Raw genomic sequence first — 24,364 nt, 5'->3', positions numbered from 1 at the left:
TCAGTAGTTCAAATACATTCATCATGTCTTCCATTTAACTAAAAAACGTTTTTGGTCCTTTTAATCAGACATGGGATGTTTATTTACCTCGACAGTTTCGGAGGTCAATTGTCACTCTTCTCTGACAATGTCACACTAACCTCGCGAAAACTGCCATCTACAGTACATGCAGTAGGTTACTGTAGCGGGTGGCAGAGGGCAGACTGGAAATGGGCGGCTCGCCCCGGGGTATTGTTATTATTTTTAATAAATGCACTTTAAATACGGGAAATTTACGGGAAAATACTTATACGGGAGGGGGCCGGGAAAGGAGGGTAAAATACGGGAAAATCCCGGCCAAAACGGGATACTTGACAGGTATGACACAAGGCTAGGTAGGTAGGTAGGTAGATACTTTATTCATCCCGCAGGAAATTCACATTTTCTTCAGCAGTATCCACAGATTACAGATTAAGTAAATAAAAAAAATAGAAATAAAGAATAAGATCTAACAGAACAGAATAAGATCTGAGTACAACAGAATAACCTAAGTACAACCCAGTGTGCAAAAAGCAATGTGCAAAAAAAAAAAAAAAAAAAAAAAAAAAAAAAAAACGGAAAAAACCGTGTGCATGGGTGCATAAAATGTGCATAGAGGTAGGTCAATGTGCAAAAAAAAAAAAAAAAAAAAAAAAGGCTAACAGCAGGCTTTTATTTATTTGTATATTTGTTTGTTTGTTTGTTACATCGTGCTTGTTTGTTATCTTAAAAAATAAATTTGAACAAAATGTTGGCAAACAGAATGTGTGAATTCACAATTCACCCTCATAGGTGAGTGTTTTGTTTTATTAATCTTTATCCACAACATTCAAATATACAAAAAAACAAAAACAAAAAAAAAACATATATGCTCCACATATTGTTGCACAAAGTAACAGATGAATTGAAGTTATGTAATATAGTATTTATATTTAGTATAGTACAATAATATCAATTGTATAAAGTGAAATATCCAAAAAAAAAAAATGTTGGGAAAAAATGTATTCCCTTAATTTGAAATCAACATAGAAAGAAATACAACACATAAGGTTTTCTGCTTTAAAATCCTGAAAGTGCATGATGATAATGTTATTACTTTTGTTTTATGTTTTTTTTTTTTTTTTTTTTAGTGTAAGATTGATAGTCTTCATATACTCTTTAAATTTACACCAAAACAAAGAAAATGGGAGTAACCATGGAAATTTTGCATTTATCTACATGAAATCAACCATACAGACTCAATAAATTCACCATGATGAAATCAATGAGATTTATCACGTCTATAACAAATAATGACATTTCTTTAACATGCTGGAAGTCACATGCTAACGAGCTCGTCCGAGTTATTTCATCAAACGCGCCTATAGTAAGCCCCTCCCACCGCTCTGTTGTCAAAACCGATTGGACAGATTTTCCATCAATCATCTCCGGCCTTTTCTGTCATTGGTTCCTTTAGCTGTCAATTATAAAGTAGGCGGACCTTTTCCTTAGACGTGCCCCGGTCAAGGCTAATCGATTGATTATTTAAGATTCATTAGCTGCGATCGAAAACCAGTGAGCGGCTTGTTGTGGTATCAGGGCCTCCGCATGGAAATTATATTATAAATTAAACTTTATGAGTGTACGTCTATATTTAATTATACATAATGTCTATGGAAAAGTTCAAAGGTGAAAAGTCTATAGATACATCCAGATATATTTGTGTATTTCATTTTTTATGGCTGTATTATTTTTAATTATTTATTATTGTGTTGTGTTCATTATTATTATTATTGTATTGATCCACTCTATTTGTTACTTGTGTTTAATTTTTCTATTTAAATTTTTCTAAAGATACATATTTCTCTCTTCCACTGTTGATAGGTATATTTTGTGTAGCTATCTCCCTGTCCCGATTTGGGATCAATAAAGTACATCTATCTATCTATCTATCTATCTATCTATCTATCTGAGAGTCAAATAAGAATTAACAAAAAATAATGCCACAGTTTTAGTGGGCTACAGATGGGTGATAGCTGATAAAAATAACAAATAAAACAAATACTACTAATAATTATCCTTTCTCATTCTTTGGTTTTTATCTCCTTTTAATCCTCTAGGATTTTTTTTTCTTTCCTTTTGTCTGAATAGTTCCTATTTTGAATATTTGTCCTTTTGTTTTTAATACGCATTGCAATTCGAGCTACATTTTCTGTTATTAGAGGTGCTATATAAATAAACTTATCGTTATTCACTTGCAGCCTTTCAACTTGGCATCAAACTTGTCAATATTATTTATCGATATTAAAAGATCACCTGTGCTGGGAAGTGGTTTGTGTATTTATAAAAATATATATATTTAACTGAATGACAGTATTTTTATAATCAGTCACTGGCTAGATACATTTTCGGTGGATTTTTGCCCTTCCCTAGTTTAGTTTGCTTGCACTTGTGTTCCAGAGATTTTAAAAAACGAGCGAGCTGGTACAGGAACTGTGTGCAGCCAGAGGGCCTGGTCAGGGCTCGGTCAGGTCATTTCCTGTTGGCGAGGTGAAGTGTTTTTGTTTCTGCTGCAGCTCCAGGAGTCACACCTCGGTGACACAGCAGGTCTGAGGCCTTCGCTCCACACATCCTGGCCGGTCTTCAGGCAGAGCTCTGCTGTGGTTTAGAGGCCACACACCTGACCTTATGGCAGTGTGATTAGCCCACTTGAATATTGAAATCCAAAGCAGAGGTCTAATGGACTGTACTGTATATTGTCATGATTTCCTAAGGTGTTTTTTTTTTTACATCCAGATGTTGCCTCTAGTTGTGACTGAGCTACTGCACGAATCAAATCACCGATCTGCGAGGCACCAAGAATCCATACCTGCTTCTATAAAAACTCAATTAAGCAGAGCAGTGATTGATTACTAGTGATATATTATTTGGATTTAAATTACTAGACAAATACCACTGTTAAGACTGAGTGAGGCTTGATCTTAGCTTTCCATCAGATAAAAACTGCAAGGTCAAATTTGGACTCTTTCAGGCTAAAATCCCACATGCTCTGTACCAACAGTTTTCCATATAGAAGAAATGACCGTAACTTTAATACAAGGAATGCAAAACTAATCCAAGACAACATACTGTTGAGTGGCATGGTCTGCCATCAAACATTAGAAAAAGATTTAAAATAAAAAAAAAAAAAAATAATAATAATAATAATAATAATAATAATAATAAAAAAAACACCTACTGGCTCAGAACAGGACACACTGCTATATAATATCTGACTATATGATCTGTTTTTATTGTCTCTGTCACTGTATACACTGTTTTTAGTGATGCTATATTATGTTTGAGCTGTGTCAAATGTTTTAATGATTATATATTGATTATGTCCTGATAGAGTCCGGGTCATTGTTGTAATTATCGTTATTGAAAGGGTGCTGTTGTTTATTCATTGTCTTTTTTTTTTTTTTTTTGGCATCAGGATGTAATGTTTACTTGTGGGGAAGAGTAGCTGCTTCCTTGGTAGAGACCAATGGGAACCAAATAAATAAATAAACTATAGCTCGCACAAGTGATGCTGAGCTGTAATAACTAATAAACTCACTGCACCTTTTTTTTTTTTTCTTGACAAAAGGTGAAGTTTGCATCCTAACCAGTCTCATTATATGCTTGACATGCAGTGTGAAGGCAGGGGGGAAAAAATAAAACACGCACACACAAGAGAGCACTATGTTTCACTATATTTATATTATATCATTATCATTAAATTCAATGTAGTACCTGAAACTAACCACACAGGGTGGACAACATCGCCCGCCCTCAACACACGGTCCCAGCAAAGAGAGAAAAGAGACAGAGAAAGGCACAAAGAGTTTTAAAACTGAGAAAAGGACACAGAACATGATGACCGGGGAGGGAGGGAGGGGGTAAAGGTGCGTATACAGACAAATACATGACTCCAAGCAAAGAAATATGAGAGAGACCGGTTGAAATGTCAACAACGGGGGGGTCGGGTCGGGTCAACTGAAGAAGAAATAAACAGGCAAGCTCTTAACTGAATGACAAAGAAAGACAGAGCGATACGAACGCAGGCTGATGGCGAGAGGAGACGACAGACACAGAAAGGCACAAGTAGAAAAAGTAGGTATTTCTCATTAACATTTTCGTGTTTTGTTTTTTTTTCTGCTATTTCTGTGTTTTTTTTTTTTTCTTTTCCTCAATGACTGGAGGATGAGGTTGAGGAGGAGAGGACAGCATGAGAGAGAGGGTGAGGGGTAGCCTTGAGAATGAGGCATTATTATAATCCTTTTTTTTTTTCTTCCTTTTTCTTCTTTTTTTTTCCCAAAAATAAAAAGGCACAAAGAAATTTCAAACGAAATACAGGATCGGGCTGGAACAAGAGTTACACGTACATGGAGTAAGCATACAAAATAAAAAGGTATCTTAAAAACAAACAAACAAAAACAAAAAAATAATAAAATTAATACCATTATTCCGTCATTATTATTTTTTTCCCATCAATATTATTGTTATAGGTATCATTATCAATAGTAATTTCTCTTTGAAAGAAAATAAATCTCTCCCAGTTCAGTCTTTTTTCTACCATAAGGTATAGCCAGGAGTTAGTGGAGAGAGAGTGAGAGAGAGAGAGAGAGAGAGAGAGAGACAGAAAGAGAGAGAGAGAGATGCTGCTGAGTGACTGAGGTAAATGTTTCCTGCCTGCTGTAGTTTATTTGCCACTTTGCCCCCGATACGTCCGATCCCCTCTCGTACGAAGAGAACATCACACAAAACGTGAAAAACAATCTGTCAGTTCCCTTGTTTAAGGCTAACCATACATACATACATATTTGGCAAACATGAATTAATGTTTTATGCGTCATTAGTGTTCAGTCTTCGATCCAGCAAACATCTACTACACCCCGGCTGCACTGAGTCCACTACATTTTGAGATCTGTTTGCTGTCTCCCTCACCATCGTCCTCCACTAAAACGGGCAGTAGTGCGCCACGTACGTCAGTTCAAAAAGTTGAGACCTTATTGAAATAAACTGTTGCTCGGTGGATCACCTGTACGCCAAATTCACCACAATTTACGGTGCGACTAAATACTCAGGTTTCGCCAGATTAGGTTTGCCAATAAGCACGGCGGTGTTAAAAGGTGCTACATGTAGCATTTTGCTTTTTGTTCAAAACGAAGAGCACGCTTTCCGTAAATCCACCGCCTCCCGTCACAGAGCGAGGACGAGCGCCTCGGCCCTTGATAGCAGCCACTGTGCATGTTGATGAGGTAAGATAACATGAAGATAAAACTGTGCAGTTTGATTGGGAGAACTTGAATAAAGTTGCGCATTATTTGCAACAACGGGTTTCGTACCCTAAAGCAAAACACCTTTGCGTCGTAAAGCAATGAAAAAGATTTCCCACGAAATCAGACGTGGTGGTTCACAATGTACAAGAGGCACTGGAGCTGCCTGATGTCCGTCCATAACGACCACAACATGTGAAACATATCCAACAATACGTTATGCTAATGAGCGCATACATTCAGCTAATTAACTAATTAACATGTAAAAACTATTATGCCAACATACTTGTCCTCACATAACAGATGGGTAGTGTTAATATAAATGCTGCATCTTAGAGCACTGAGGAGATGAAGTAGTAAATCACTTTTTCCTCATTAATATGCAAATTATATACAAAACATCATCAGATCACCGACTCCCGAGAGGAAACCTGTGATGTAAGTACATACATGTAAGTGAACCTTATTTGTTTCCAGTCATTACACCACTACCTCAAACTCTGTGCAATGCTAGGAAGCTTGTTTTTGAAATGTGATCGGTTACAGATTACAGATAAATGTAATAAGCATTTGACTACTTTTCTAAAAAAAATGTTTTAAACCAGGCAAAGCTGGAGGAGTAAACCTTATAACGGTGCTTGATGCTGATTCCTGCCAAAAAAATTTTATGAAAAGTTCTTCAATATAACACAAATTAAGATTGCAATATTTCAACTTTAAAAGCACAACCAAGGATTTAGGTTGTCTCACCGTTGTATTTTCTCAGTCACGTGTGTTCTGCTAGTAATTCCTATATTTCCCATGGCACTTCAACGCAGCATGCCTGCACAGCGAAAATATGACAGGCAGCAGAATGAGTGTTATATTCTACATGTTTGCTTTTTCCTGGTAAAGATATTCCAACGTAACCCCTTTTGTAATCACCAACGTTTTGATCAGTAACCAATTTAACAACAACAACAAAAAAAAAGAAAGATTCAGTCACTGTAACCTGTCACTCCCCGACCTCGTTAAGTGTGGTGATGGTTTATTGACGTCGACATGCTACGTATTGCACCTTCAAACGGCCGCGCGGGTCGGTGTGATGTTCTCGGGACAGAGAGAGGGCGAGGCATCGGGTCGGTTTGCCACTGTCCAAGTGTGTGTTTGGCTTCTGGCTAGCGTGTGCTGTCTTGGCAGGACCACTGTGAGGTATCAGGGCTGCTGGCTTCACAGGGCTTAAGCTCTCACTACTTGTCATTTGCACGTACAAGAGCCTGCTGTGAGGCGTACCGGCAAAAAAAAAAAAAAACAAGCTTATCTGGCTAAAAATAAAGTTAAAGTACCGTTATTTAGTGTTCGAAAAGCTGCTCTCACCCTGCTCTCCGTCTGCTTAGAGTCTCCTCTCTCTCACATATAGTGTTAGTACTTAGTCTTTTTTTTCCACCTCCTCCTCCTCCTCCTCCTCCTCACCTCCACCTTGCTAACAAAAATAAAAAATACTGGTTATGAATGGCTATGATGTACGCCGCCTCATTCGATCTCCCTTTCACTCATACACACACTCGCGTACACGGACACACACACACACTCGTCCCCCTCCTCGCCGCCCTTCCCACCATCAGAAGACGGAGTATTCGTTAAGAATGGCTCGGGGGGCCCTCGCTCCTTCCCTCTCTTCGCCCTCCACGGCTTCCAGTTGGCGGAGAGGGGTGTCCCTGTCCCTCTCCTCCCAGTCCTCAACTCCTCCTCCTGCTGCTGCTGCTGCTGCTGCTGCTCCTCCACCTCCTCCTCCTCCACTCCCACTACCCCCACTTCCTCCTCCGCTGCCGCCTGCTCCTCCTCCTCCTCCTCCTCCCGCTCCTACTCCCGTCATTGCCGTCGTCACGGCGCTCGCTCCTCCTCCTCCTCCTCCACCCAGCTCCGTCTCGTTCCCTCGCTCCTGCGGCGGCGTGGGGGGTGGCGGGCGGCCCGGTGGCAGGGGAGGGGGAGGAGGCTGAGGCGGGCTACGGGGTCTGCTGGTCAAGTCTGCGCGGAGGAGAAACAAGAAAAAAGAGACAGAGAAAAAGAGAGAGAGGAAGGGGGAGAAAAAAAAGAGAAATAAGTGTAAATAAAGGAATGCAGGAGGGGAAGGAGGAGAGGTGGCCAAAAGTGGAAGGAGTGGATGACAGTGTGGTGGGAGGAAGGAGGAGAAGGAGGAGGAGCAGGAGGAGGAGAGAAGAGAGAAAATGAGGGTGAGTGCCCGGGTTAGGTGGGAGAAGTCTGCGGTCATGGAGTCCATGGGAGTCATGGAAGCAGTCCAAACCGAGGACACACACACACACACACACACACACACACACACACACATACACACACACACACCTCTACCTCTACCTCTGAAAAAACGATTAGACACTTTAGAGCTCGGAGTCTGGCAGGGAAATATGTCTGGAGAGACGACTAGAACGGGACAGGGAGGTGTGCAAATCACAAACGCACTTATGATTGATGGTGGATAATCTGAAACGTTTCTCAAGCCGGACCGATATTCTACGATATTCTATCTTTATTCTATGATGTTAGATTCCCCCTTAAGCCTGTATTTTTTACTCCTCTCCCTTTGGCTTGAGTACATAACAATACAATCTGTTTTACATACACTACTCACAAAAAGTTAGGGATATTCGGCTTTCTGGTGAAATTTCAGGATGAACCTAAAATGCATTCTAACCTTTACAGGTGAACTTAATGTGACCTTCTGTAAACTTTTGAATGCACATGTCCAACTGTTCAATGTTTCAGTACTTTTTGCACAAGTTGCTGTTCTCTAACAAGGAGTTTAACGGCAAAATTCACATCAGGTGTTTGATGCTCCAGCTCATCGAGGTCGTATCATTAGGGAACGGCTGCTGGAGACTGGGGTACCTCAGATGGAGTGGCCTGCACTTTCTCAGACCTGAATCCCACAGAAAACCTATGGGATCAGCTGAGTCTCCGTGTAGAGGCTCGGAGCTCTGTACCCCAGAACCTCAATGTCCTGAGGGCCGCCCTTCAAGAAGAATGGGACGCCATGCCTCAGCAGACAATAAGTCGACTTGTGAACAGCATGAGACGTCGTGGTCAAGCTGTAATTGATGCTCAAGGGCACATGACAAGTTACTGACACTGACATTTTTTGTTGTGGTATATCCACCACTGTTGTTGGCTTTTGTTTCAATAAATTGTTTGAGATGAGGAAATCACCAGTGTATGCTTCTACTTAAATGCCCTACTTTCATGATATAATATCACTGTAGCGTGACCTTTTTATATTTTCCATAAATTTCACCCAAAAGCCAAATATCCCTAACTTTTTGTGAGTAGTGTATATATTTGTGCACTGATACTACTACGGAGTATCATTTTGTGTTGTGATATGATATGTGAGCTTCTAGTTTTTTAATATGTGATGTTTCGTGTCTCGGACATTGCTGCTTGAAGTTTTGCGCCTGTTTAATCAGTTTAATTTTGTAGATGCTGGTATCAAATTCAGTCAAATTCAGTGTAAAGAGTGGACAATTAAGGAACTGAAACAACTTGTGGTGAAACAGTGAAATGTGGGTTAGTATCAGTGTTAATATCAGGAGCTGAAGAATGGATTTTGAACCAGAAAGAATAAAATGTAGATTTTATAATGTATTGATTTTTTTCCCCCTGCCCAGCTGTTTGTCTCATAAGCAACACGTCAACATGTCTGATCTAAACATAACAAATAACGAGGAAAAAAAAAAAAGTCAATTCACCCATCCCTCTGACAAACACTCCCGCTTTCTCACACTCGTACTCAGCTGCGTCTGGTCTCACTTACACACAGTCAGAGATGGGGGTTGATGGAGAGTCAGGATGGCGCGTGGTGATGACATCACAGACTGTAGGCCGGCTGCCTGCCCTGTCCCGGCCTGCAAGGGATGAGCCAACGGATACGACAGACAACAACAACAGAGACAGGCAGGTCAGAGCACCCATGGGCGCGATGGGAGAGCGGGCAGATGGAGGATATGGTCGGTGAGCTGGGTTTGCTGTCAAAATATTTACTGGCACTTGTTATTTTCCATTATTGGTGATTTTACAACATTCAACATGGCGACGTGCCACACCAACAGTTACAAAGACATTTTATAGTCTAGGGACATTTTTCCTGTAGAAATCAATTCAGCATGGTCTGACACGTGTTAGAAAAGGAGATGTCACTTCAGATCCAGTGTTGCATTTATAATAGTTTGAGAGGAAAATTTTCCAACATCTGATTCTAGACAGGTGGAAGAGGGAGGAGGGACTGAGGAGGTACAGACAAGCCGAGAGAACGAGTGAAGGAAACGCAGATGAGACAAGATAGATTGGTTTAGTAACGGGGGGAGAGGATGAGAATGATTTGGAGACGGTACAGAAAATGCTGAAGTGAAATGAGCGAGTGCCCATCTAACTGGTAAAAACAGGGATGCAAACAGCAAGACCTCAAAAAGGAGGGGGAGGGGTGCTTTTACCACGGATCTTTTGTAGCACAGAGATGTGTTGCTCAAACACTCAGTATGTAGTGTTAATGTATATTTATGAGTTATATATTATATATAATAAATTATCATGAAGGAGTGGATGTTTACCAGTAAGCGTGACTCCAGACATTTTTTAATTTTTTTATTTAATTTTTTAACAATATGTTAAATTATTATTTGTTTAAAAAATGTAAATTACTTATCAAACAGACCTAACAATTCAACTACCAATGAATGAGCAGTAGTATGCATGTGATAACGCAGATTGAATATGAAAAATAAGCCGAAGTGATACCTCTTCTCTGAATAGACAAGCTAAGCTAGTGTGCCGCTGTTAGCCAGTTAAAAAAAAACTCATCGGATCTGCACGATTCACACAAGTCACCCAAATGGCCACGAAAAAAGCAAGTTGCGCTTTTCGGCGCACTGTTTGCATCCCTGTAAAAAAATGAATCCATGTGTCCATGTGCCAGAAGATGGGAGCATGCATGTGGTTACAGATATCATGTAGTATCTATTTTTTTTTTTTTTTTTTAAATGCACACAGGTAAATATGGCCCTCGTACACCTGCAGCACACACCCACACACGACCGTCCGATCGTGTGTGGGTCTCCCAGTTTACCTGGCTGGCGAATGGCGGTGGCACCCACGAAGCTGATGAGCGTGACGTCCGAGGCGCCGCCGGACTCCAGGGGGATCGGGTGCACCCGGAAGTGCTCCAGCATGTCGAAGATGGACTGGAACCAAAGGTGCTGCACCCGGCACTGGCCGTCTTCGTTCAGGGACAGACGCAGGTGCTGGCGGGAAGGAGGCACACGGTTAGGCCTTAAATTGTAAGAACTGCCTCTGTCCCTAAATAAACGTGGTGCATGACGGGATCTGTTCGCAGGATGAAAGTAAGAAGAGCCAACCAAAGCCTCTACACTGGAATATATTCCCATTTAAAAACTAAAAAAAAAGTCTCAAGTTTGTTAGGGTTCAACTTCCGTAAGTCTGATGGGACGCTGATTACAAATCTTTACCCAAATATGGAATTCGCCAAAATACGGAACAGAGCCAACACATTTTCTTTCTGGGGGAAATCCATAGTTTAGGTTTCGGTTTTAGGTTTTGTTTAGGTTATTTTCTTCTGTTGTTTAAATTGTTCATATTTCTATTTTTTTCCATATTCCTTGTTTATAATGTTTATATTGCTTTTTGCTATTTATTATCTGTTTATGCTGTTTATAATGTAAATTATGCTTCATATTTTGCTGTCCACTTTGCTGCTGTAATGCTTGAAATTTCCCCACCGTGGCACTAATAAAGGAATATCTTATCTTATCTTATCTTAGTGTCTTCACATAAACATTCCCGTCACAGTGAATTACACTCTAATAAACTTTAAGTTTTTCACCTGTAAGTTTCTCTTAAATGAGACTGATCCACTGAATTTATCCACTAAATTTACATCTAGAATCATTCCAGCTCTAAATATAAAGACAAATATCAGCACAAAATATCAAAATGTATGTTCAAATTATATGAAAAAGGAATCCACTTCGCACACACACACACACACACACACAGTCCATACAGAGGCTCCCCATCAGCAACATTAAAGTTACTACTGAATACACACGATAACGCAGCCTCTGTTTTGCCTAAAACTGCCACAAACATCCTCTTTATTTAAGTCTCTCCCCAGGCTCACCTTGGCCTTGCCCTGGAAGTTGAAGGTGAGGACGTACTCGCCGCGCCTCGTCTCACTCTGGCGTACGAGGAAGACGCCGTGGCTCGCCGTGCCGCCAGCCAGCACCAGCTGGGCGGCCTTTAGGCGTGACAGGGTGCCGTGGAACCACTGGCACTCGCTGAGCGGGTGCTCCACCGTCTCGGCGGACGTCGTCTCCGAGAAGAGGAAGGAGCCTGCAGAGGGGTTAAAAGGTTGGGTAGAGCTCATCAGTTTTAAAGGGATATTTCGCTAATTTTTTTCAACCACCCTACACTACACACAGACATGCACCTTAGATTCATCAGCGTTTCTAGTTTGTCCTTAGTCAGCATCACCGTTTTGCCAAAAATAACAGCTCCCAAGTGTAACTACGGCAGAAAATGTTTCAGTGGAATAGACAATTCGGCATGAATGTCATTTATACATTTTGCTATGTGATGATGTCTGAAAAAACAGTTCCTCTACTGTTACCCACCAGCAAACCTAAGATGCAGCATTTCAGCCTACAAACAGATCAGTGGCAGATGAATTGCTTCATTGATTTCCCAGTTGCCATCATTGGTTTATAGGTCTAATCTCTCCTTTTAGGAAGGGTGAAATGACGATGTTGCTATACCTGATGGTGCCTTTACACGCAAATCACTACCACATTAATCTTAGATCAGTAGAATATTTATCATAAACAAACAAGACTGCCCCTGGAGGAGAGTGGCAGTCTCTATACTACATTTTACACTTTGCGTGCCACCTGGTCGGATTTGATGGTAAATCTGGTTTATTGCTTTTCGGCACAAAGAGAGATCACTTTACGGAATAAAACAGCAGGAGGGCGGTGTTCCTCCAGCTGAGGGCTAAAGCTTGCAGAGTTTCTGGCAGCGGCGGATGGTGGAGGGAGAGAGACTAAATCAACTCCAACGTGTTTATCCTCTTAAGTAAAGTCAAAGAGAAGTGAACGCACATGAAGCAGCAGCAAGGAGTAATCTTCTCTTCATGATAGGAGGCAATGGGCTTCACAGGAAATGTGGTCTTAATTTTGAGAAGTGCAAGCGACAGCAACACCACTGCCAAGCGATTTTCAACTGTCTCCACCATGCTTTCATTTGTTTACGGTAACTACACCGAAGTTACTACCAAAGATTCATTTACCTGTTATATTGAGCACACTGATGTTTAAAAATACTGTACATCTTTGATACTGAAACTCAAATTAAAAAAAAAAAAAAGCAAGTAAATGACTTATTTTTGTTTTTTAAGGTGAAAAACAATTAAAACTGAAATATTCTTGGAAACAAAAACTTTTTCCACCGTGGGCCTTGGGTTGCTTGGCATGTGGCGAACGTGAGAGGAGGAAGCAGTGAAATTCTTAGTCGTGCAAAATGAATTGCAAAGAGAGTTATGGGGGATTAAACGGGATAAAGAGCGGTCCCACTGACAAGTCCAGCTCTCACTTTGTCCTCCACCGGGACAATCAACCCCAGTCCTGCGTCTGAGACAAATATTTAGATTTTCATCCTTTTGAACAATAAAACGTCCACAGGTAATATTCAGATTCAAGATTCAGATTCAAGGTTTATTCGTCACATGCATGAATGTACAGGTACAGCAGCAGTGAAATGTAATTGCAACAACTCCGGCACTGCAAGTAAAAAATAAAAATAAAAATAAAAATAAAAATAAAAATAAAAATAAAAATAAAAATAAAAAAATACAAATAATAATAATAACGATAATAATAATAAAAAATATATAATAAAAAAAAATTCACCTGTGGCATCTGGTGTCTCAGCAAACGGTGTACCCAGACTCGCCCCGCCTCCCCCGAGAACCCGGCCGTCCGGTTCATCCAGAGGGGCTCGAGGCGGCAGCTCCGGTGGGAGAGGATCCATCAGAGGTGAGGAGCCTCCAATACCTCCATAACACACTGAGACAGCAGGAATACGGAAAATTAACCATGGCTCTAAATACAAATACACATACATGTACAAGTGATAGTCGTATAACACTGTAGCAATGTAATAGTATATGGTATATACGAGGTATCAATTTGTTGATGCTTTCTTTATTGCACCCAAAAATCCACGTTGCAAAAGATATATTGTGTGGTGCCTTCAGGGTTTGAGGGAAAAGTTAAGGCAGGTCAAATGAAGACGCAATGATTTGGTTAATGTCTTTTTAAAGTTCCTGTTGAATTACATTTGCTATCTTTGATGTATGAGCCATTTACTGTTGCCATGAAATATTATTTAGTTAGATATAACTTGTCAGTATTATTTTTAACACTTGGGGGCGATCATTAGGAGCAGAGAGGTGTATGTAGGGGCACAGGTGACAGGAAATGAGGGCACAGGTGGGGGAGAGCACACAGTTCTCACCAGACCAGGAACGGATCAACACACTACAACAGAAACGGACACACACCGGTATGTTCATCTTTTTTTACAACTGCCTGCTAACTCAATAAATAACAAACTAACACACAAGTAACGTCTGGAAAAATCAATCGATTTGGATCTGCGTAGGATTCATTCCCCACCTATGTAGTAACAGCAATCATACAAATGACTGGAAAATGCCATTACACTTAAGATATGGGCCTAAAAAACTAAAATACTTAAAAAAAAAAAACACTCACTCAAAAACTATGTGGAGCAAATGATATTAAAAGACTAACTACATATCATGATAATGAAATGTGCAGACTCCCGCTGTCGACTTTTGGCTCAGACGTTTGGTTCCATTACAAAGGAACATGCTGCACATTTGAACTTCCAGGGATTCACAGACCTTGTGAAAGGCGATCGACAAACTCGGGCGTCCCACTAATGTCCAGCGGCCCCACACACACACCTTCAGCATCTTCCTGTTCACTGTAGGGAGGAAACGGGAGGTAAAACCCTCGAAGCAAAACAAAACTGAACGGGACTGCAAGCCTCTGTCATCTGGTCGCGCTGCACAAAATCTCTCCAAATTATGTGGGGAAAATGGGCACGCATACACTGCTCAATAATTCAAATAAAATGTAAATTGCACTCTGTTATATTATATGAACATGCAAGCAAAGGCACTAAGATACATATAATTGCCAATATAATATCTCCAAAAAAAATCAGCAGTCTGAAAAACGTGGTTGTAAAAACGTTCAGCTAGAAACTCAAAGCAAATTTTAATATGTTCATGTTACTGAGGAGATGTGTGTATATGTTCAACTTTTTATAAGCATCTGTGTGTTTTAAGACATTTATCACAGACATGAGTGACTGGGGATGAAAAGTAACATCTGGTCTCATTGTAAACAATATAAGATAATATCATTGTGAACTGCAGTGAGGACTATTTCGACTCGACTGACAAAAACGTGGAAGGATAATTTATCAGTGAGTCGGGCACCATTTCATCTGAACAATGAAATTACATGTTTATTCTGTTTCTGGAATAAAAATGCCTTAAAGGTCCTCACTTCAATCAAACCTCGACAACTTTGCATGGTGCACCTTTTACCTTTGGAGCAGACGTGCAAATTCAGACGTGATCCACTGGCATCCATCTCAAAGAAAACACTCTAGAAAAGTGTATTTACTGAAAAAAAAAAAAAAAGTGCACTTTTCCAGTTATCGGGTGATACCTCGATGCGTTTGATGCCCCCAGCTCGTCCATTACCTGAGACAGATGCCATTCCTGATGTCACTCAGCCAGGCTCTCATCTGCACGGCGTCACGAGTCTCGATCACATACTGCACTGACCCGTCCAGCTGAAACACAAGCGATGAAAAACATAAGCACCGCGCGGTTGTTGAAGATTACTTTTTCCATTCCTAATAAAATCCAATGCAGCTCTCTTGAAGAACAGAGCCTCGTGTTTCCAGGTAGGTTTGGATGACATGCAAACTTTTATATCATGATATTGGCCCGTCAGTATGTTGCAATAGTCAATATTATCACTGCCCAACCCAATGACACAAAATGTCTTGTTGTCGTGTGTGTAACCAAATCTGCCAACGTTCACCATCACTATTACTCTGTGTATCTTTTCAGCTGTTATACAGGTGACTATAGCTGTAGTGGCAGCACACAGCAAGCTTTTTTTAATTAAACAGAAGATAAATGAAATAATACAAAACAATTAATTCATATAAAACCAATGTAGCATCAAATAAAAGCACTGAGTTTTGACGCTGAGGTAATAATACTGATGTGCAGAAACAACACTTATCCTGTTGCTGGACTTTTAAGATTTGCCCCCACTGAGACAAAATGTTAAAGAGCATATTGCAGGTTAAATTTTTTACAAAATTTATACTTAACATTGTGTGAAAATGACCATGCGAAAGGTTAATGCAGGATTTCATATGTTTTACAAGATATTACGGCACGTATTTAGAGGAAAAAGTGGCCGTAAAAACGCTTTTTTTTTTCAACATCGCGTCATATGACGTAACAAGAGGGAGTCGGTCTCCTCAGCTCTGCTCCAGCTCAGTGCGCAGCAGTAGGTGGTTGTGAGTCTGAGCGGTCTTGGTCTAATGAGTTGGTCTGTTTTCAATAGTTTTACATAGCATTTATTTATCATCATCATGGTAAATTATTGTGTTTGTGCTGGCTGCACAAACTCCAACCTGTCAGAACGTCGGCTCCACCGTTTTCGAGGAGAGAAACTCAGTGCGACCGTAAATGACAGCAAAACACAGTAGACGCTCACACTGAGCTGAAATGAAACAAGTTCACATAAATTAGGTAAATAACATAAATAAACAGGCCCTATTGCGTTTTGCTGTCATTTATGATTGAGCTGAGATTCTCTCCTCTCCTCTGTTTGACCGCGGGCAGAGCTGAGCGCTCCGTGTGTCTCCACGGAGTGAAGCAGAGACAGTGAACCGGGTTGGGTTGACAACAACTACACTCGTTACTGTACTGTAAAGGGCTGCTCACACAGGGCAGTCACATTACCTAAAGCGATCGCCCTGGGAATGCACGTCATCACGTTGAAATACGACAACAGGCATGGTCCGATGTTATCATAAATCAATATAGTTCAAACACATTCATCATGTCTTCTTTTTAGCTCAAAGACGTTTTTGTTTCTCTTAAATCAGACATGGGATGTTTATTTACCTCGACAGTTTCGGAGGTGACTTCCTCCTTCTTCAGAAAGCGTCCGACTGACAGCCGGAGCGGCACCTGTCAGATCCAGCAGATCCGGCAGACCGGGTGCCGCGGACCGGGGGAGCGCGGTGCCGGAGCGGCATGTCCGCTGGCTGCTACTTTTAAACCGGGTGGCGGCGCACACCGGCCGGCCCACCTGATGCCAGCCGGCACCGCGCCCACCGGGTCAGGTCTGCCGGATCTGACAGGTGCGCGGCACACACAGACTGCCATATATACCTTTCATCATAAATCAACTTTTGTTTATACGCGGCTGCAGCAGCACGACAGCGACAGACAACAAGGCGGGGGCTTTAAAATCAGTTTATCATTTATCAGGAAGCTGTTTATCTCTCTCTCTCTCCTGCAGTAACGGTAAAGCCCTATAGGACGCAGTGTGGAGTTATATGATGCAGTGTGAAATACGACTGATAGAAGCTCATTATTTTCCGTTATAGGTAACTATCAATACTCCTGCTGGTATTAGACGATCATTACTAGTTATAGCCTGATACGTGATAGCAAACTTTACAGTGTTGTGATGTGAACACAGTGTTAGATAACGCCTGCTAACGTTCATAGATAAATGCTTATATATCTACAAGCTAACCCTGGTCACCTGCCCGCTCCTCCGCTGGTTCTCCTCGCAGCACAGCTGAATCTCTCTGCCCGTTATTTCTTCTGACTCTGGTCTGTTCCTGGTCTCTCTGACGCCTAACAGGCTCGTAATTATAAGACTGTGCTCCGTCATATTGATATGAATACACATTCACAGCCTCATCAGTGTCACAACTAGCATTAAGATCCATTACATTCCTATTGTTCAAACTGACCGCACTCCCTCTTCCTACGTCACTTCCGGTTTAGCTTTTTCAGAAGCGGAAGTAAAATTCTGCCACAAAAACAACTCCAGAGGTCACTGTAGAACATATATATGCATATTTCAATGAAAATTCAGTTCCCACATCATTTTCCTACACATTGATTCACTGGGGTCTCCAACCTGCTCTTTAAACTGAAACTTCCAATTCTTTTCAGAATAATGTTATCAAAATAACGATGCTCTGTAAGAGACGAGTCTTGCACAGTCATTCAACTTTGGTCTGGCTCTGATCCTGTGTCTTCGGCAGCAGAGGGGCAGGGGAGTTTGATTTTATGGAATATATTTATTGAGGGTGTAATAGTCCGAGCCTGCTATCTCGGTGCGGCGTGGTTTAATAGTCTCACAAAGTGTCACTGACCCAAACAAATCAAATTAAAGTTTGAAGAAAAATTAGTAGTTTGAAGAGAATACTTGCTTGGTGTGAATGAGCCCTTACAAACTGAGCAGAGACGAAAGGTTAACAGATGCAGAGATGAGGAGTGATTACCTGCAGGAGAAAGGTGTTCTCCTTGTCGGGGACCTCCAGCGCCGTGGTGCTCCTCACATCCACAATAGAGCAGCATGGAACAGTCAGCCTGGGCTTGGACGACTGGGGCAACGAACAACACAAAAATCAATAACTTTGTTTTAACAGGAGCAGTTTTCTTGTATTTGCAAGGGCCTTTATCAATCAAACGTCACAGAAAAATATCAAGGGCTTGCAGTGTTAACGATGACCTAAAATAAATTAAGAAAAAGGGATAAAAGCATTTGCTTTGACGTGTGTGTTCAAAGTGGTGAAGCAGAGGACGTGCGGAGCGTGGAGGCTCGTGGCAGAGGACTGTAAGGTTTGGTTGGTTTCTTAACATACAAATTCTGCCTAACTCTGCAAATTCTCAAAGCAGCCAATCTATTTTGTTTCTGCTGTCACTCTGCCTCTTATCAGCATCACAGTCTTGGTACTTCAACAACCTGAGAAGACCACAGCCATCGCTCATAAGAACTTTAGTGTCACATTTTGAATGACAGGCTGATCTTATTCTTTATTTGCACATGCAGCTAATTCCTAAAGGGAGTTATTGGCATCAGTGCTTCAGATTCACAGCCGCCTGTCAGCACTGGCATCATTTAACCGGCTTGTGGTGGAGGAGGGTACACACTTACTTTGGGTGGGATGAAGAATTCCAGGTAGTATTCCTCTCCCCGCTCAACACCTTCTTTGTCCCTCTCCCTAAGGACCAGACGACATTTATGCCAGCGGCCTCCTCTCCAAGGCACGTTGCCTCCGCTGGCCAGAGGCTGCACTGGACCTGCCTGGGCTGTAGCAGCTGACGCCGAGGCGGCGTTACTATTGTCCGTACCGTGATGCAGCAGGCCAAAGGAGAAGCCGGAGAAGCCGTGGCTCCCACTAAACTCGTCACTCGAAGAACTAACGCTCACCCCGCCCTCCCGCACGAGCCGGCCCACCTTCCTGGGGGGTCCCATGGCAGCAGCGGCAGCACTGCTGGGGGGCAGTGTGGAGGAGGAGGAGTGAGAACCGACGGTTGCTGAGGTGAGGACAGGAGGCGGCGACCGTGACAGCCTGAGTTTCTCCAGCCGCTGGCTCCACTTCTCCTTCTCGCCACCTTCACCGTTGCTCCGCCGCCGGTCACGAGCCGCCTCCGAAAGAGAAAGAGACGTGGCGCTGCTGGAGGAGGAGGGGGGCAGAGAGGAGGAGGAGGAATGGGGCAGGGAGAGGGGCAGGGACAGGGAGACGGGCATGGAGGAGGTGGGCGTAGGAGGCTGCGTTCCAGAGTTCCTCTTAGAGGCTGAAGCCAAGGCGGGGTCCTGTACGCCCATAGTGTAGCTATAGCTGGAGGGCAGCTGGCTCTGGCTCTGGGCCGAGTCGCTGGAGGAGCTTCGCCAGTGCAGAATGCCCCGGACGCTGCCCCGCACACTGCGACCAACACTCCGCAGCGAAAAGCGCTTCTTCAGTTTGCTTTTGGAGGAGTTGGGTGTCCCGTTGCCCTTGGAGCCAGGTGGAGGAGTGGCAGAGGAAGAGGAAGGTGGAATTTGAGGAGTGTGGGAGGGGTCTGCATTGTCCAGGCACACCTCTGTGGATTCTGCTTCCCTCTCTTCAGGCTCAGCATCTTCACCCACAGCTGCCACCCCCAGCCAGCTGTCCTCCTCCTCCTCAACCGGAGCCTCCCCATTCCCAGGGACCACCATGCCCCCCCTCTCCTCACGCCGCCCATTGTTCCCTCCGACTGAGGAGCAGCACGACGAGGAGGAAGATGGAGGCAAGATTTGGGTGAGGCTATACTGGGAGTCTTGAAACCTATCTCGGCTGCGGTTCTCCAACACGAGGCGTGTTGGCGCGGGCTTGGCTGGGGCCCGTGTTGGGTTTGTTGGGGCACAAGGGAGGACAGCACCCCCAGATGCTGGCAGGGGGGAAACCGCCTCCTCTTCTAGAGAAGTGGCATCTGACTGGGGAGCCCAGCTCCCCATGTCATCCCTCCCACTGGCACAGCTAGGCGGAGGCGCCCCCTCCAACTCGCTTTGGAAGTGACGAACAAAGCGGTCGGTAAAGCGGCGGCAGAAGGCGGCTGCTGAGTCTGGGGAGTAGTGGGGGTTCTCCAAGAGAAAAGCTCGAAAGTGGCGTGCAAAGTCACCGGCTGCCACGCGGGCATGGAGCTCACAGAATTCGGTCCAGCTCAGGCAAGGCGAAGGGGATGGTGTGGGGGTGTCTGACAGGGAGGACGGGTGAGCCTGGGGTGGAGGGCTCACCAGAGGTGGCAGGGGAGGCGGCCGGGTGGACAGGGGCAGTAAAGAGGGAGATGGCGGAGACGGAGACGGGGAAGGTGATGGAGGCAAAGGAGATGAATTTGCCGCCCGGGGGCTGGGCGGGGTTAAAAGAGAGCCGTTCATTCTCCTGAGGGGCCAGGCGCACTGACTGACTGATGAGCTTTCAAATCACTTCAAACATACAACAAAAACCCGAAGTGATTGCACAGCTGGGGTAATCGGGTGGGGGCAAACACGGCACATTGGTCTAATAATTTACAAATTGGTGTGAACTTTAGTGTCGTGCTCAGCTCCATCTAAAACGAACAGTTAAAAAGACAATGCACCAAACCCATGCATGATGGGGTTTAGAAGAGGTCAAATATCTGCAAGGCGAAGCTCTTTGCTACATTCTTTCATGAAATTTTAATTATTTATCATCGTAAAAAGAAAAAAAAATGGGTATCGACGAGCCAATGAGTGGAAGGGCAAAGGAGGTTGGATGTGTGAGATTCTCAAGGTCTGCGCCTTCTTCACCGTCTTTCATACATCCAAAGGAGCATGGCCACATCCTGCAGAAATAACATGACACATTTTTACTGCATTTTCATGTCTCATTTGTTTGCAGAGAATGAAACATAACCCGTTCACTAGCTAACCAAACAATGAAAATTTGATCATGTACTCAAATGTTCGGCTACTGTTTAAGATCATCCATAATGATGCTCCTCACCCTCGGAGACAGTTTGTGACTCTGAACTCTGAAATAATGACCCGAGCCACTAGATCAACTACTCAGGGGGCGTGCAGGATCCCACAACGTAAGACTGCTTTTGGTAAATCGTCTTTCATCTTCACTGCCATAAAACAGCGGAATAGCCTCCCAACCAAACTCACAACCACAACAAATCTACACACTTTTTCCCGCTTAACAAAGCAGCGGCTACTGTCACACCAGAGCTGCTCGCACCTGTAGTCGCACCTGCGGCTATGTGCGTGTGTGTGTGTGTGTGTGTGTGTGTGTGTGTATGTGTGTGTAAGCACATGCGGGGGGGGGGATTTGGGGTTTTAAGGGTCTGAGCTTTGTATTAGCCTTGTAAGTAACTATGGCCGATGGTTTATTAGTTTACAATATTTTAATGATTGTACATTTGTTTGTTCAGGGACTAAGGGTGGGAATTAGCTCTAGGGCTATAGCCTTGTACAGTGCATCTCTCCCTTTCGGGTTAATGTCCCCTGTATCTTGTCCCTGTTTTCAAAAAATAAATCAATCAATCAATCAAATCAATCAACTACTCCTCAGACTACGACACAAGAGTTTATCTGATGCTTAGTCGATTTTGTCACAATTTCAGCTGCTGATCTGTGATCTGTAATGGAAAGGTGACTTGTGATCTGCTGGCTCTGGGTTAGGGTTAGATGTAACGTGATATAAACAAACTCGCTGCTCTTCAAGTGGCCGAGCAACCCACAGGACTGACCTCTGCTAACTACCGCAAAAAAACACAGTCCATGTTGAGAAAGTGAGCCTCAGAGATCTGCTGGGTTCATTCGCCAGCCTGCTAACGAGAACTAGCATCGCAATGTGTGTCCTGCCCATTCAGCTTTCTCCAAAGACGTGTAACGCTAGCTAGCTCACAACAGCTCCCTTTCGCTGTCTGACTTCAGCACCAGCCATGATTTCACCTCTCCGCTTAGCTAGTTAGACATAACGCTATTTCAGAGTGTAGTCAGCTCGCTCGGCTGGGTAAAATGTCCACATATTGCATCGCGGATCGCTAAAGATTGTTTGCAAGCTAAGCTAACGTCGCTAGCGTTAGCCAGCTAGCTCGCTATTAATAAACCACCTAGCTAGCTATCAATATTGCTCCAGCACAACATTATTTTTTGCTGCCTTTACCTGGATTTCGCACTCCGGTGTTTTCATCTGCCTTTCTCCGGGACTAGACCGCGGTTCGACATGGTTCCAGTCTAGCTGGCGTGATAATCATTTTTATTATGGTTGTTGTTGCTGTTGTTGTTGTTGTTGCTGCTGCTGCTGTTGCTAAATATGAATATTGCTGTGCCTTGCCTGTAGCCGTTCTTCTCGCGCTGCTCCGCGGGTTCTCGCGATATCCGCAGCGCTGCTCCTTCATGCTTTCTGACAGCTGATGTTAAAAATAGTTGCGTCTCTGCCAACTGCTGGATTTCTTTTTTCTTTTTTTTTCTTTTTTCTTTTTTTTTTTTTTTTTTTTTTGATGAATGACCTGCTCACTCCCCTCCCAAAAAACTATGACGATAAAAATGAGGAGCGAATGATAAATAGATAGATAGATAGATAGATAGATAGATAGATAGATAGATAGATAGATAGGGGAGAGTGGGGTAATTTGTGCCAAGGGGCAAGTAGTGCCACCCCTGTTATCTAGAAAACCATAGAAGAAGTTGGTCATGTGACCACATATTTTTGAAGAGGCATCCATTTCACTCATCCTGCAAAGAAGGGAGACACATGGCTTGAGAGGTAAGCACATTTCAGTTCAAAAAACATTTTTTTGCCCTCCAAAGTAAAAATTCCATGATCAAGGTTTTTTGATTGCTGTGTTTGAACAATTATAGAAAACTTTGAAAACAGTTCACACAGGTTTTAGTACTTTAGTAAGCTACACCATGAGTCTATACAGTTAGCATGATGTTAGCTCAAAACAGCTGGGGGATGCATTTTTTTTTTTTCAAAATGGTGGGCTTGGGGTAATTTGTGCCAAAGGGCCTTGGGGTAAGTTGTGCCAGTGGTACAACTTGTGATTATATACTATATATTACTTATTGTATTTTATTGTTATTGTACATTGTTTTCTTACCTTTGATCATTAAAACTATTCAGATTCAGATGAAGATGATTTGTTGGTGCTCATTTTGGAATTTTTATTTTGTTCTGGGTATGTGTTCATGTGGCGCTCGGCCTTGTTATAGGAAAGTGGCCTGTGATCTTGTTAAAATAATAAATAAATGTTAAATAAATAATTTTGTATTGAATTTGTTTTGCTTTTATATAGCATTATCATTTGTGAGATTAAAATGATCTGTTTTACTTCAATTATCAATGGCACAATTTACCCGAGACTATTCTCTCTAATGGCACAATTTACCCCGCACCGGGGGCAAGTTGTGCCACAAAACCACTTTTTTTTCGAAAGCTATATTTCTCAAACAGTTTATATAAGATCCAAAGTGATTGTTCCCAGGGATGCACAACATCCTAAACTATATGTGCATATTTTAGTTGGAGGCATTACTGTAATCCCCTCGCTTTAAAGGCACTTAAAGTAAAAATTGGCACTATTTACCCCACTCTCCCCTACTTTATTCATCCCGAAGGAAATTCACAGTTTCCAGCAGTATCCACAGAGTACAAGATTAAGTAAATCAAAAATAAAGAATAAGTAAATCAAAAATAAAGAATAAAGAATAAAGATGACCCTCGAGATCTAAAGATCTAAGTACCAATGTGCAAAAAGAACAATGTGCAAAAAACCAATAAAACCAGTGTGCATCGAACAGATAATAAATAAATAGCGCCCAGATGATAAATAGATGATAAAAAGCCAATAAAACCAGTGTGCATCGATGTATACAATGTGCATAGATGTGGGCAATGTCCAAAAAAAAAAACCACTTGGCCGACATCTTCCACCCCACCTCCTGGCACTGTGAGACACCCTGGCCCCGGCCCCTGGATGCCCCCCGTGGGTCCATGATCAATAAGCCCCAATGTTACTGCAAAGTCTCTGCATCTAATGTGTTGGAAGGTGTGGGATTTTTTTTTTTTTTTTTACTCAACCAACAGACTTATTTAGATGACACTTAAAATCCACCTGTACAATCTAATGCAGTTCAGTGCAACACCTTATAATGCCCAGTTTGTGTTGACATTGTGTGCAAATTTAATTATATGTTTATTACTGAGCTTGTAGTTTGCACAGGTCTTATAATAATCATACTTTATTGATATGGCACCTTTCATAAAGAGGATGTAGCTCTAAGTGCTTTACAAAAAGGTGAAAAAAAAAACAAGAGTATAACACGGGTGATTGAAGGTGGGAATACAACATGATGAAACCA

The 24,364-nt window shown here is 42.5% G+C and overlaps 1 protein-coding gene across 1 annotated transcript; it reads right to left on the bottom strand.

The window, feature by feature from the left end:
- Positions 1 to 3,719: 3,719 nt before the first annotated feature.
- sh2b1 (SH2B adaptor protein 1) lies at positions 3,720 to 22,404 on the bottom strand. The gene is made up of 10 exons (XM_030058014.1): positions 22,164 to 22,404; positions 18,665 to 20,835; positions 18,009 to 18,110; positions 15,160 to 15,251; positions 14,287 to 14,369; positions 13,268 to 13,423; positions 11,485 to 11,696; positions 10,414 to 10,588; positions 9,106 to 9,196; positions 3,720 to 7,304 (listed from the first exon to the last, which is right to left on the bottom strand). The coding sequence occupies exons 2-10, from the start codon at positions 20,405 to 20,407 to the stop codon at positions 7,283 to 7,285; spliced, it is 2,676 nt and encodes an 891-aa protein (XP_029913874.1). The 5' UTR covers positions 20,408 to 20,835; positions 22,164 to 22,404; the 3' UTR covers positions 3,720 to 7,282.
- Positions 22,405 to 24,364: the final 1,960 nt, after the last annotated feature.

Source organism: Myripristis murdjan, chromosome 8, assembly GCF_902150065.1.
Source record: "Myripristis murdjan chromosome 8, fMyrMur1.1, whole genome shotgun sequence".
Lineage (NCBI taxonomy): Eukaryota > Metazoa > Chordata > Actinopteri > Holocentriformes > Holocentridae > Myripristis > Myripristis murdjan.
This window is presented reverse-complemented; position numbering and strand designations above follow the sequence as displayed.